Source organism: Theropithecus gelada, chromosome 11, assembly GCF_003255815.1.
Source record: "Theropithecus gelada isolate Dixy chromosome 11, Tgel_1.0, whole genome shotgun sequence".
NCBI lineage: Eukaryota > Metazoa > Chordata > Mammalia > Primates > Cercopithecidae > Theropithecus > Theropithecus gelada.
The window spans coordinates 9,700,232-9,715,637 of NC_037679.1; the positions used below are offsets into that span (position 1 = coordinate 9,700,232).

The 15,406-nt window shown below is 45.4% G+C and overlaps 1 protein-coding gene across 1 annotated transcript in view; it reads left to right on the forward strand.

Moving 5' to 3' along the window:
* Window positions 1-455: 455 nt before the first annotated feature.
* The window catches only part of DIP2B (disco interacting protein 2 homolog B), a 259,279-nt gene continuing 244,328 nt past the window's right edge, over window positions 456-15,406 (forward strand). The window contains exon 1 of the mRNA XM_025402060.1: window positions 456-711. Coding sequence (XP_025257845.1) covers window positions 612-711 — 100 coding nt within the window. The 5' untranslated portion in view covers window positions 456-611. The remainder of the gene's footprint in view (window positions 712-15,406) is intronic.

Here is a 15,406-nt window from a genome sequence, read left to right on the forward strand (position 1 = left end):
GCCTCCCAAAGTGCTAGGATTACAGGCATGAACCGCCGCTCCCGGCCTGCCATTGTCTTTTTAAAACTGAAACAGAAACAGAGAGCTCCTGGCAGATAGGACCAGGAGCCACAGTGAAGGAGGTGGCCTGTGATTAGGTTTTTATAAATGGGCAGGTATTAATCAGGGGAAATGGAGTAAAGGACACGACAGACATACATTGGAAAAAGTAAGGCCTGGGGCCCCTAAAAACTTGCTCGAGAGTAAAGGTAAATGCTATGTATCCACACTACTGTGGTAAAGCCGACGGTCCATACCATGAGCCCATTTCGCAGCAGGGAAATTCGGGTGGTGGGCTTGGGCCGGTCGTTCTGGTAACTCCCCAGTAGAGGGCGCCATAAGCATGTGCGTCCTCAGTCTGACTGGGCTGTGGAGGCGGTGCGTCCTCCTGGCCCGGGGGCGGGGCCGTCGCGCTCACGTGACCTTTGCTGATGGCGGCGGCGGTGGCGGCGGCGGTGCTGGTGGCGCTCGGCGGCCGGAGCCGGATCCTGTAGCCGGGTGTGGGCCCGCGTCGGTCCTTCCCTCCTTCGGCCCTCTCTCTTGTCTTCCGGAGTGTGGCTGGCGGAGCCGGGATGGCGGAACGAGGCCTGGAGCCGTCGCCGGCCGCGGTGGCGGCGCTGCCGCCTGAAGTGCGGGCGCAGCTGGCGGAGCTGGAGCTGGAGCTCTCGGAGGGTAGGAGCCGGGCGGGGGAGAGGGCGCCCGGGGCCCTGCGGATAGCTGCGACTCGGGAGACAGGTCCCCGCCGCGCGCCCTGGCGGCCGTGCGGCGAGGGGGACGAGGGTGCAGAGAACCTGGCCTGGCACTCCACGACCATCTTCCCTCCTCTCCCACCCGACTAAGTGGTTTCCTGTGGCTTTCATTGTTTTCCCATGAAGGGGACTAAGTAAGGGCTTGTGGGAGAGGTCCTCCCGGGCCCACACTGCTTCTGCGCTTCCTGTCCCCCAAAACCCGAGACAAAGCTGCGCCCTCCCGCTTCTGCCCAGGCGTCTGGGCCAGGTGGGGTGAGGGGGAGGGCTGCGAGGAGGGTGGCTGACAGCTTTCTCCTTTCCTCTCCGCTTTTCGTGGAGGGCTCCACGCCTTGTTCCAGCCCCTTTCCCCCTTTCAAAAAGAGAAAGACACATGGGAAATCCGCAGCAGTGTTTCTTCTCTTTCCTTTAACAATGCGCGATGCCTCCTCAGTGACAGGAGTGAGACAGAAGCGGGTGAGCCATTGAGGGTCCTAGGGAGATGAGAAGCAGTGGCATTAACCCAGAGAGCCACTCGGTGCTGCTTTTAGACCACCTTTGTCATAAGAGGTTTTTTTTTTCCTGGTGCCTGTTATTTGGGCTGAATTTTCCGCATGTGGTCACCTTTTGGAGTCTTTGAAGAGGGAGAGAGAGGAGGCTACCGGTTACTTGCAGATCCTGGCCGGCATTCTTTCTTTTGACAATGGATTGGGACAGGGAGGGTTCGATTTTTCAGAATTTAAAAAAATGGAATAAATCAAACCACTGTTATTAGAGAACTCCTTGTACAACAATGAGCGAAACACAGTGCTCCGTTGTGGGCATGTGATCAGGCTTGTTGGGCAGTTGTGATCAGTTCTCTGTAAAGTTCCTGTTTTTATCACTAGCTGCCCCTGAGACAAAAGCAGCATTTTCTCCAAGCTTGATACCAGTACTTTGGTTGTGTCTCCAGAGTTGCATATTCTTGAGTTCCTTGTGGAAGGCCCTCTTCACTAGCATTTTTCAAGTGGATCAAAAACTCTTGATTGGAAAAGAAGAATGTGATCAACTCCCAGGATCTTATTAAACATTACTTATTGTTTACTTATTAAGGCATTATGGTTCCCTCCCCTCCAAGAATCCTTTACAATGAAAAACCAAAAGTAGAGTTGAATGTTATGAATCCTGTTGGGCATTGAAGGAAATAATTATTTTTAATAACCCTTTTAATAACCTAATGTATAGGGAAGTGCTGTTTTTACCTGTACTTAACTATCAACATGTTATTTTTCAATTAATTCAATTTTCAAGTTATTCTTTGGCCAGCCCCAGGAATCACTGGCATTAGATTAATTTGTTTCTGTAAAGTGTTTAAGGAGATAGGAATCCTTTGGGTTTGTCTGCCCAGTTATACCTGTTTGAAATATTCACCAGGTGAATCCATTTGCCATAGACTTGAATGGCTGAGGCTTAGTTTGTTTAAATGTAAATTTCTTTAAGTTCCCCCCCCCCTTCGAAAATTGAGGGACTTACCATCATTTCTGTCTCTCAAGATAACTCATTCTTCTCCTAAAGCGTTGACATTAAATCTGTGTTGACTTGCATTAAAATCTGACTTTTAAAACTGCTATTTGAAAGTAACAAATCAGCTAGCTTTGATTAGTCAGAAAGAGGTTTGCCTGGATGCTTGCGTCAGAGGGAGATTAAAAATAGGAGTTGATTGCTTTCACACGGAGAGGGAAATCCTGGAAGCTCCTTATTCTGGGTATATCTCTTTCCAGCTAATTGTTATTTACATCTCTGGGTGTTTCTAGACATCTCTAGAATGTCTAGAAATATTCTGAGGAACTATTTCTAGGACCTACACTGATTAGCTCACCTCTCTCTCCTTCAGAAAGGTGTGAAACTTCTTCAAATTGTGAATGCCAAGGCTTATACATTTTAAGGACAAGTGCGTGGTTTGCTTTCCAATGAAGGATTATTTTGGTTGGCATCTGACTTGGTTTGAATTTGTTTCTTATAGATTTATACTACACTTCTCGTATTTCATCTGTTTTAGCAATGGATGACTCTGGAAAAAATACAGTTGAAAAACTTGGGCCTGCAGTGTCAGCATATTGGTCATCTTTCTTGCTTAAAGTACAGGGGACGGTTGGCTGGAGTAGATAGACATTAGGAATTCAAGTGAAGTTAAAATAATCCAATAGTCCCAATATCTGTGTAGTATGGTGTTATTTGTGATGTCTGTAGCATATTTAGAGCTAAGTTTTGTTTGTTTTGCATTTTCTTTACAGTTACTCTGCTCTAACATAAGTACTTTGCTTTTTTTGTTTTAGATGCTTTTGTTTTGTTTGCTTATTTGTTTTTTTTTTGAGATGGAGTCTCACACTGTTGTCCGAGCTCAGCTTACTGCAACCTCCGCCTCCCAGGCTCAAGCAGTTCTCCTGCCTCAGCCTCCCCAGTAGCAGGGATTACAGGCGAGCGCCACTACTGCCGGGCTAATTTTTTTGTATTTTAGTAGAGATGGGGTTTCACCATGTTTACCAGGCTTCATCTTAAACTCCTGACCTCAAATGATCCACCCGCCTCAGCCTCCCAAAGTGTTGGGATTACAGGCGTGAGCCACCGCTAAAAATGCTTTTAACTGTGTGTTTATCATGCCTTGCTGACATTGGTGCACTCATTTCTCTATTTTCTTTTTTTTTTTTTTTTTTTTTTAGGTTCAGGCTGTCATTGGTCCTAATCATAGCAATAATCTGAGCTGTTTGCTGTTAGAGAATTTTCTTTGTGCTTGCCTGTATTTTCAGCTGCAGGCTTTGGTAATAGATCAGCCAACTCTGTGCTGAAATGCAGGTTTGTGCCTGCTTTGGGCTCTGCCGCAGAGCGTGTTGCAGAGCCCTGTGATGTGTCTGGTGCTTCAGGCAGGTCACCAGGCATCTTCCTGGTTAAAACCTGCTTCTACCACAAAAAGAACAGGCTGAAACTGCCTGGAAATTGTTTAAAAATTGAATTTTCTTATAAGGGTGAGCTTTTCTATAGATGAGTTGAATAGGTGGAAGGTTTCTGCAAGTATTTCTGTGACTGAAATTTTTAATGATTCACATATTTTATTATTATATCTTGACAGTAAGCTCTGTTGTTTGGACTTATGTATATGGTCTAGTCAAGTGTATGCACATAAAATAGCACTAATGGGGAGAATTAATTTGCTTAAATCTGTCTAATAATACATTATATTTGTGTAGTGATCTTTTTGTATATTGTCATTTGAGCTTCACTAAACGTCAATAGATAGAATAGGTATTGTTACCACCCACCCCCACTTTCTTTTTTTTTTGGCTTAACAGAAAGGAAAACTTGTACTTGGAAAGACTGTTTTGTCTAAAGCTGCATACCTAATAAGTATCATTATCCTAAGCGGTCATGTGATGATGATAGTGGAATGATTTAAATATCTGTGCTGTCATTGCACAACTTGTTAACTAATTTTTACTCTAAGGAAATGCTACCAAACAGTTCTTTTTTTTTTTTTTGAGATAGAGTTTTGCTCTTGTTGCCCAGGCTGGAGTGAAATGGAGTGATCTCAGCTCACTGCAACCTCTGCCTCCGGGGTTCAGGTGATTCTCCTGCCTCAGCCTTTCTGAATAGCTGACTTTACAGGCATGCGCCACCATGCCCGGCTAATTTTGTATTTTTAGTAGAGATGGGTTTTCTCCATGTTGGTCAGGCTGGTCTCGAACTCCCGACCTCAGATGATCCACCCGCCTTGGCCTCCTGAAGTGCTGGGATTACAGGCGTGAGCCACTGTGCCTGGCCCTGAACCGTTCTATACCACAGTGTTGATTCTCTCTCTCTGAAATCTCTTTCAAATCCATCACTTACGCATTCAGTTCAGCAGATGTGTATTTTGTGCCTACTGTGTGCAAGTGAGCAGGATACCATGGTAGCTTTCAAGAAGCTCTGAGTCTGGCAGGGAAATCATTGAAAAATGCCAACAAAACAGTCCATGACCATGGTGGAGTTATGTACACAGGCTGCCTTCTAAGAAAAGAGGAAGCTATCTGCTTTATCGTTGTTGTGAGAGACAGAAGAGAATTATAAATACAAGATTGGATTGTGTGGCTAGCAGAGAGGGCTGTAATTTAGCCCGTGCAGATCAGTCATAAGCGCAATGCAAAGAAGAATGTTCCCATACTTCTGTGGCATGCAGGAAGGAGCTCAAGTCTTTCAGTGTCTGAGAATAGTCCAAAGATGACAACTGGAAAGGTATTTGAGATAAAATAACACTCACAGGAAGGGATCCTCCCTTTTCTTGTTTGAACACTTCTCTGAGCACAAACAGTAAACATAGTCCCATCCTCCCTTTCTCCTGCCTGTTTCGTCATGTAGCTTTGTGGTCCTTAAAGCATGGCACAGGGTCTACCATGAAGGCAAAGGGGTAAGAGAAGGCTGACTTCCTAGGAATTGCAGTGACTTTTCTTTAGGAATGGGGAAGAGGTGGGAGAGTTGAAGAGGAAAAGGAGGAGATGTTGGATAAATATTTTACAGTCTCAGAAGGGGGCAGGTAGACTTAAGCCACCATAAAACTGGTAAATCCCTCCTGCTTTACCTGTCATGGGAAACGGGGCCACTTCTCCCAAAATACATAGCTTAGTCATAGATTCATAGGCTACACCTTTATCAAAGTTCTATCTAAGCAGTTGTGACACCTGATGCTAGGAGTATTAAGGAAAGCAGGAATGTATATTTATAAATAACCAAGAATGGACATTATCTAAGCGATCTACCTCCGGAACTTGCGTGTGTGTTTTTGGTGGGCAGGAGCTCATCTTCAGAATTACTGTCAGAGCCTGTGACACATTCCTTTGAAAATCCTCATGGTGGCAGATTTCAGTTCTTTGAGGGTAGAGTTTCATTTATAGGTCACTTGGAGTCAAATAGAGAAAAGCTGGTTAACATTCTTTTACAGCCCAAACTAGTTGTGACTGAAAAAATTAGAGTGATTATAAACTGATTTTAGTTGTGATTGTCAAAAAATCAGAATGATTGTAAACTGGTTTTGAGGGCAGTTCCAGAAGAGAAGTTACAGACAAATTCACTGGAAGAATGATTCACCTTATTGAAAAGAGTGGCTTGTTTGGATATCCTTGTTCTGGTGTGTATTTTGAAAAATTAATCTTGTTTGACAGCCCACAGCATTGAGCTTGATTTTTGAATAAGATAAATCATTAACATGTCATGCTTAGCTCAGCCCTTGATTGCAACTTTCTGTCCTAGCCTGTGTAAGACTTAGCACTTTAAGGTTGAAAGTTCATGTGACTGGCTAAAAAGGGCCTTCATACTATATTTGTATTCTAATTACTAGAGTTCTCCATGGTTCTCTCTCATGTGACTAATTCAGGGGTATTCTTTGAAATGCTCCTTCTTGCTTGTATGCAGTTTCTCATAAATCTTTAAGGATTCAGCTAAAGTACCACCTTTTTTTTTTTTTTTTTTTTGAGACAGTTTCACATTTGTTGCCCAGGCTGGAATGTAATGGTGCAATCTCAGCTCACCGCAACCTCTGCCTCCTGGGTTCAAGCAGTTCTCCTGCCTCAGCCTCCCGAGTAGCTGGGACTACAGGCATGTACCACCACTTCTGGCTAATTTTGTATTTTTAGTAGAGGCGGGGTTTCTCTATGTTGGTCAGGCTGGTCTCGAACTCCCGACCTCAGGTGATCTGCCCACCTCGGCCTCCCAAAGTGCTGGGATTATAGGCATGAGCCACCGCACCTGGCTTTTTTTCTTTTTTTTGAGATGGAATTTTTCCCTGTCGCCTGTGCTGGAGTACAATGGTGCAATCTCGGCTCACTGCAACCTCTGCCTCCTGGGTTCAAGCAATTCTCCAGCCTCAGCCTCCCGAGTAGCTGGGATTATAGGTGCCCTCCACCATGCCCGGCTAATTTTTTGTGTCTTTAGTAGAGATGGGGTTTCACCAGTTGTCCAGGCTGGTCTTGTGATCTGCCTGCCTTGGCCTCCCAAAGTGCCGGGATTACAGGTGTGAGCCACCACACCAGGCTCAAGTACCACCTTTTTGTAAACCTATCCCTGACCAGTGTGATTTCTCCTTTTTTTTTTTTTTTTTTTTTTTTGAGACAGGATCTCAACTCTGTCGCTCAGACTGCAGTGGCGCAATCTCGGCTCACCACAACCCCCACCTTCCAGGCTCAAGCGATTCTCCTGCCTCAGCTTCCCCAGTAGCTGGGACTACAGGCAAATGCTACTACCGTCTGGCTAATTTTTATATTTTTAGTAGAGATGGGGTTTCACTATATTGGCCAGGCTGGTCTTGAACTCCTGACCTCAAATGATCCATCTGCCTCGATCTCCCAAAGTGCTGGGATTACAGGCATGAGCCATGGCACCGGGCCAATCATATATTTTCGAAGTATTTAAATTGCTTTTCATTTTATCTCTTAAAAAAATTTTTTTTAGAGATGAGGCTGGGTGCAGTGGCTCATGCCTGTAATCCCAGCACTTTGGGAGGCCGAGGAGGGCAGATCACGAGGTCAAGAGATCAAGACCATCCTGGCCAACATGGTGAAATCTCGTCTCTACTAAAATTACAAAAATTAGCTCAGCATGGTAGTTTGTGCCTGTAGTTCCAGCTACTTGGGAAGCTGAGAGCTCCTTTTGCCTTGGTTCCCCCAAAGTGCTGAGATTATAGGTGTGAGCCACCGAGTCTGGCCTTAGCTCAATGTAAGCTCTTTTTTTGTTTTTTTTTTTCTTTTTTTTTTTTGAGACAGAGTCTTGCTCTGTGCCCCAGGCTGGAGTGCAAGGCATGATCTCTGCTCACTGCAACCTCCACCTCCTGGTTTCAAGTGATTCTCCTGCCTCAGCCTCCTGAGTAGCTGGGATTACAGGCTCTTGCCACCACGCCTGGCTAATTTTTGTATTTTTGGTAGAGACAAGGTTTTGCCGTGTTGGCCAGGTTGGTCTCAAACTCCTGACCTCAGGTGATCCTCCCGCATCGGCCTCCCAAAGTCCCAGGATTACAGGCTTGAGCCACCACCGCACCAGGCCTCAATGTAAGCTCTTATAGAGAGGTCCTTCGTGTCTGAAATTTATTTTAAATAACTTGCAACTATTTATTTCTTATGTTGTTTTAGGAATATTATAAATTTTTGGTCATTTCAATTTGAATTGAAAAATAAAGTCTCTGTCTTGGGGACTTGATCTTGGCGTAAGGTATTGTTGTGTAATCATTTGAGAAGCACATATTTTGACATCTGGTGGGCCTGGGTTGAAGTTCTGGCTGTATCATTTATTAGCTCTGTGACCTTGGACAAACTGTCTAACCTCTCAGGTATGAGTTTTCAACACTTAAAAAAGGAATGACGGTGGGGTGCAGTGGCTCCCTCCTGTAATCCCAGCACTATGGGAGGCTGAGCCGGGTGGATTGCCTGAGCTCAGGAGTTCAAGACCAGCCTGGGCAACATGGTAAAACTCCGTCTCTACTAAAATACAAAAAAATTAGCTGGGCGTGGTGGCGTGCGCCTATAGTCCCAGCTGCTCGGGAGGCTTGAATTGCTTGAACCTGGGAGGCGGAGCTTGCAGTGAGCTGGGATCGCACCATTGCACTCCAGCCTGGGCGACAGAGTGAGACACCGTCTCAACAACAACAACAAAAAGGAATGACACCCTCCTTAGAGATGTAAGGAGGTTTAAAGTAAGAAATAGAAAAGCTGAGTGTAGTGTGGCATGCAGTGAGTGCTCAGCACATGTAATCTTTATTGCTGCTGATAGTGAATGGATGCATGGAGACTTGGCAGTTTTTAATATCTTGCGTTACTTAGTATAATAAGGTTATATATGAAGTGATGAATGGAATCAATTTGTGATACATTTTTTAAAAGTAAGGCTTCACTCCATCATCAGTTGTTCCTGTTGGCACCTATACCCTTAGTCCGGCCGCTGTTGGGTCACTGCGAGCAGCTGATTAGAGCAGAAGACTTGCTGGTCTGTTTCATATAGACATCTCACATATGTACATTTCTGAACCTACAGGTTCAGGCAAGTGCCTGTGACATGTAAACTTGGTTTCTGAGTCTTAGCATCTACAAGCTATGAAAAGGGACATATGGATGTTTAGAATCTTCAGAAACTATGGTTTTTACTCTTCCGTTTCTTATCCCCCACTTGTCCTCAGTGAACACATCCTTTTAGTTCCTCTTTTAAAAGTTTTCTGGCTGGGTGCGGTGGCTCACGCCTGCAATCCCATTACTTTGGGAGGCTGAGGTGGGTGGATCACCTGAGGTCAGGAGTTCGGGACCAGCCTGGCCAACATGGCGAAACCCCGTCTGTACTAAAAATACAAAAACTAGCCGGGCATGGTGGCAGGTGCATGTAATCCCAGCTACTCTGGAGGCTGAGGCAGGAGAATTGCTTGAACCCGGGAGGTGGAGGTTGCAGCGAGCTGAGATCACGCCTCTGCACTCCAGCCTGGGAGACAGAGTGAGACTCAGTCTCAAAAAAAAAAAAAAAAGTTTTCTTGATCTTCTTTTCCTTAGAGTTTATTTACCACCAGCCTTCGTGAGTCCTCTCAGACTTAATTGGTCTGATTATAGTCTCTTTTTAGCTCTAGACTGATCTTTCATCTTTTAAAAATACTACTTTTATTTAAAGCCATTGCTAAATCTAAGGCTCTGTCACTCGGTTGTCTTTTTTTTTTTTCTTTTTCTTTCTTTTTTTTTGAAATGGAGTTTCACTCTTGTTTCCCAGGCAGGAGTGCAATGGCACGATCTCAGCTCACCATAACCTCTGCCTCCTGGGTTCAAGCAATTCTCCTGCCTCAGCCTCCCGAGTAGCTGGGATTGCAGGCATGTACCACCACGCGCCCCGCTAATTTTGTATTTTTGGTAAAGACGAGGTTTCCCTATGTTGGTCAGCCTGGTCACAAACTCCCAACCTCAGGTGATCCGCCCACCTCTGCTTCCCAAAGTGCTGGGATTACAGGTGTGAGTCACCGTGCCCGGCCTTTTTTTTTCCTTTTCTTAATGACAGTCTTGCTCTGTCATTGAGGCTAGAGTCCAGTGGTGACATTGTAGCTCACTGCAGCCTCTAATTCCTGGGCTCAAGTGATCCTCCTGATTCTGACTACAGGTGTGCGCCACGATGCCTGGCTAATTTTTTCTTTTCTTTTCTTTTCTTTCTTTCTCTTTTTCTTTCTTTTTTTTTTTTTTTTGAGACAGAGTTGCCCAGGCTGGAGTGCAGTGGTGCCATCATGGCTCAAAAACACCCTCCTCCCAGGTTGAAGTGATTCTCGTGCCTCAGCCTCCCAAGTAGCTGGGATTACAAGCATGCGCCACCACACCCCGCTAATTTTTGTATTTTTAGTAGACACAGGGTTTTGCCATATTGGCCAATGCCTGGCTAATATTTTATTTGACTTTTTTTGGTAGAGATGGGGGTCTCCCTATGTTGCCCAGGCCGATCTTGATCTTCTGGTCTCAAGAAATCCTCCTGCCTCAGCCTCCTAAAGCACTGGGATTACAGACATGAGCAATTGTGTTGGGCCTCAATTATCTTTGAATTCTAAGTTTCCTAAAAGTGGAGATGGTTTCCTATATTCTTTACCCTTAGGGTCTAAGTTAGTACTTTTGTACACGTCAAATGGTCCATCTCTTTTTGTTGATTGTTTATATCACAGAGGATTGAGAGTTTTTCATATCTTTGTGTTTATAGTGCATAAGATACTTTCTGGTGTGGATGCTCTTTTATGAGTAAGACAGGTTCTGAGAGGCCATTTCTTTGGAAATTCCGTAGTGTCACAGCCGTCTGAATCTTTGGATACATGGGTTGGATTCTTTGGACCTGAAAACTCTAAAATTACATGCAGGATTTTTTTTTTTTTTTTTGGTTGAGACAGGATCTTGTTCTGTCACCAAGGCTGGAGTGCAGTGGTGTGAACATGGCTCACTGCAGCCTTGAACTCCTGGGATCAAGTGATCCTTCCACCCCAGCCTCCCAAGTAGCTGGGGCCACAGGTATGCGCCACCATGCCCAGCTAATTTTTTTATCTTTTGTAGAGATGGACTCTTGCCATGTTGCCCAGGCTGGTCTTAAACTCTGTGCTCAAGCAGTCCTCCCACCTTGGCCTCCCAAAGTGGTGGGATTACAGGCATGAGCCACGACACCTGGCTGTATGCAGGATTTTGAGTGTGAGTACTTATGTGTCTTTTTTGGGATCTAGGTCTACACCTTTCATCAGTTTCTTAAAGAGAGCTATGAAGCAAAGTTAACCAAGACTATGCATTATCACCTTTCATTCTCACTAGTTTATGAGGAAGACCAGAGTCCCTCAGCTTCCCTCCCCAACACTTGGCAGACTCATCTGTATCAGTTCCACCTGTATCCCCTTTCTTTTCTCAGAGGAAGAATTGTCCTCTTCCTCTTCTAAGGTCTGTCCCTCCATGTTCTCACTCTCATCCCTTCTCTTTTGAGATCTTGGGATCTCAGTTTATTGATTGATCTATTCATTTACAGTCTCTCTTTGTTTCTTTCATCTTCAGCCTCTCATTTAACACTTTGCCCTTGACTCCTTGCTTTCAGCCTATATATTTGTTCCAGCTTCTCCCATCTTTATTTTATGTTTTTGAAACAGGGTCTCACTCTGTTGCCCAGGCTGTAGTGTAGTGGGGTGCTCACTGCAGCCTTAACTTTCTGGGCTCAAGTGATCCTCTCACCTCAACCTCTCAGGTAGCTGGGACTACAGGTACATTCCACCATGCCCGGCTAATTTTTAAATTTTTTTGTAGCAACAAGGTCTTGCTTTGTTGCACAGGCTGGTCTTGAACTCCTTGGGCTCAAATAATCTTCCCACCTCAGCCTCCCAGAATGTTGGGATTACAGGCATGAACCACCATGCCCAGCCTCCCAGCTTTAAAAAAACACACACACAAAACTTTGCCACAGTCTTGCATGAGAATATGCTTGCTTTCATGTGCTGGCACTCTCCCTCTCTCAAGCCTAAAAGGTGTGGCCTGTATTTCCTTCCTCTTATTTCTTACCTTTGCTCACTGCTCAGTCCATTTCCCCTGCCTTATTAAGTCTGTGAAACAGCTGTCTCCAAGGCTACCACTGACTCCCAATTTCAGACTGCAGAGAACCTGCTGGATATGGCATCTCTCTCTGCGGCATTGTACACTGTGGACTTTTGTTTTTTTTGAGATGGAATCTCACCCTGTTGCCCAGGCTGGAGTCCAGTGGTGGAATCTCTGCTCACCGCAACCCCTGCCTCCCAGGTTAAAACAATTCTCCTGCCTCAGCCTCCCAAGTAGCTGGGATTATAGGCACCTGCCACCACGCCCAGCTAATTTTTGTATTTTGGTAGAGATGGGGTTTCACCATGTTGGCCAGGCTGGTCTCAAACTCCTGACCTCGTGATCCGCCCGCCTCGGCCTCCAGAATGCTGGGATTGCAGGTGTGAACCACTGCGCCTGGCCCTATGCTGTGGACCAGTATCTTCATAAACTCTTCCCTTCCTAACCTTTGTGTCGTAGTTTCCTTCTGGCTTCCTAACCTTCCTCGTGCTCTCTCGGGTTTCTTCTTCTCTTTCTTTCCCCTGATGAGGGTATTCCTCAGATTTGTGTCTGTTCTTCACCTCACTTTACATACACAGATGAGTAATCTCATCTGTGCTCAGGACTTCAGCTGTCATGGCTGTGCACATGGTTCCCTAGTCTGTATCTGTAGCCCTGACTTTCGTCTACTCTAGACATTCCATTGGTTCCCCCCCTGCTAACATGGTGAGTCTAAAACCACTCGGTTTCAACTTCTTCCTCCACCCCTGCTCCCACCTCCCTGCTTCACAGATATCTGTATTTCAGAATGTCCACTTACTATCTCCATCCATTTCTGCTGCTATGACAACATACCTTAGACTTGGTAAATTATAAATGATAGAAATTTATTGCTCACAGTTTGGAAGCTAGGAAGTCAAAGATCAAGAAGTCAGAAGATTTATTGTCTGATGAGAGCCTGCTGTCTGTTTCAAAGATGGCACCTTCTTGTTGCATCCTCACATGGTGGGAGGGGCAAACAGGCTCCCTCAAGCTTGTTTTATAAGGGCACTGGGCCGGGCGCGGTGGCTCAAGCCTGTAATCCCAGCACTTTGGGAGGCCGAGACGGCCGGATCACGAGGTCAGGAGATCGAGACCATCCTGGCTAACACGGTGAAACTCCGTCTCTACTAAAAAATACGAAAAACTAGCCGGGCGAGGTGGCGGGCGCCTGTCGTCCCAGCTACTCGGGAGGCTGAGGCAGGAGAATGGCGTAAACCCGGGAGGCGGAGCTTGCAGTGAGCTGAGATCTGGCCACTGCACTCCAGCCCGGACAACAGAGCGAGACTCCGTCTCAAAAAAAATAAAAATAAAAAAATAATAAGGGCACTAAGCCTGTTCATGAGCACTCCTCTTTCATGACCTAATCACCTCCTAGAGGGACCATCTCTCTCTGTCTTTCTGTGTTTCTATATTTCTCTCTCTCTCTCTCTCTGTCTTTCTGTCTTTCCCTCTTTCTTTCTCTTTCCCTCTTTTCCTCTTTCTCTCTCTCTTTCTTTCTTCCTTCTTCTTTCTTCTTTCTGACAGTCTTGCTCATCACCAAGGCTGGAGTGCAGTGGCGAGATCATAGCTCACAGTAGCCTTGGTTTCCTGGGCTTAAGCGATCCTCCCACCTCAGCCTCCCAAGTAGCTGGGATTACAGGCGTGTGCCACCAAACCTGGCTAATTTTTTATTTTTTGTAGAGATGGGGTCTTGTTACGTTTCCCAGGCTGGTCTCAAACCCCTGGCCATGAATGATACTCCCACCTTGGCCTCCCAAAGTGCAGAGATTATGACTGTGAGCCACTGTGCCTGGACCCCATCTCTTAATACTATCACATTGGGGATTAAGTTCCAACATAGGAATTTTTGGGGGACACTGACATTCAGACCATAGTAACTTATCGAAATCAAAATATGGAGAGTCATCCTTATATTCTTTCTTTATTTATTTAAAATTTTTTTTTTTTTTTGAGATGGAATCTCACTCTGTCACCCATGCTGGAGTGCAGTGGCGCAATCTTGGCTCACTGCAAACTATGCCTCCTGGGTTCACGCCATTCTCCTGCCTCAGCCTCCTGAGTAGCTGGGACTACAGGTGCCCGCCACCATGCCCGGCTAATTTTTTGTATTTTTAGTAGAGATGGGGTTTCACTTTGTTAGCCAGGATGGTCTCAATCTCCTGACCTTGTGATCTGCCCAACTTCGGCCTCCCAAAGTGCTGGGATTACAGTCGTGAGCCACTGCGCCCGGCTGAGTCATTCTTATATTCTAAAAAAATTTTGTTTTGGCTGGACGCAGAGTCTCGCTCTGTCACCCAGGCTGGAGTACAGTGGCATGATCTTGGCTCACTGCAAGCTCCACCTCCTGGATTCACACCATTCTCCTGCCTCAGCCTCCCCAGTAGCTGGGACTGCAGGCACCTGCCAGCACGCCAGGCTAATTTTTTGGAATATTTTTGGTAGAGATAGGGTTTCACCAGGTTAGCCAGGATGGTCTCGATCTCCTGACCTTGTGATCCACCCACCTTGGCCTCCCAAAGTGCTGGGATTATAGGCGTGAGCCACTGCACCTGGCCAAAAAGAGTTTTTCAATTGAAATTTTTTTTTTTTTTTTTTAAATAGAGATGGGGTTTTGCAGTGTTTCCCAGGCTAGTCTCACTCCTGGGCTAAGGTGATTCACTTGTCTTGACCTCCCAAAGTGCCGAGATTACAAGTGTGAGCCACCTTGCCCAGTGATCCATATTCTAATGAATCACAGAGTCTTGTTGTTTCTACTTCCTGTTCTCCATGCCATTCCAGTGTTAGTTCAGGCACTTACTTCTTGCTTAGACTAATGAGGTAGTCTCCTAACTCGTCTGCCTGTCTCAGTCTCTTCTCCCTTCAGTATGTCCTTCTCTACCCTGTCATTGATTGATCATTCTGAAACACAAAGCTAATTGTGTTATTTTCCCTTTTTAAAACTTTTCCTTGGCTTCTCCCAGTCACAGGATAAACTCTAAGCATCTTTCTTTGTATATGAAGACCTGCCTGCCTTTTTAACCTCATTTCCTCCGCTGTCTATATTTGTTCTCTGCTCTCTAGCCATGCCAGATGACTTGCACTTCCCTGAATACACTGTGCTTTTTTTCACTTGTATGCTTTTGTATACATTGCCATTCTCTAAAACGTCTACTCTGGCATGTTCTTCCCCTTTTTTTTGCCCAGTTAACTTCTGTTTCAGTTTCCTGTGAGTTTCCAGTTAACTTCTGTTTCATTCCAGTTTCCTTTTCTAAGCTCTTTTAAGAAGTTAAATCTCTGTATAAGTAATCATCAGTTATTGAGAACTTATGATGTAATAGGTCCTGTGCTTAGCACTTCATATACCTTGCCTGCCTGGTAAGTAGGTGCTGAATACATAACTTCTATTATCATATTGATGATGAGGGAACTGAGGTAGCAAAAAGCACCTGAACATTGCATACAATATGTCTTCCCATCTGTGGTTACACATTTCCCCATAAGGTAGCATTCTGGATGCACCACACTCGGAAGGAGCAGTGAATTTAGGAGTCATACTGAATTGGGTTCACACCCTGTATGGTC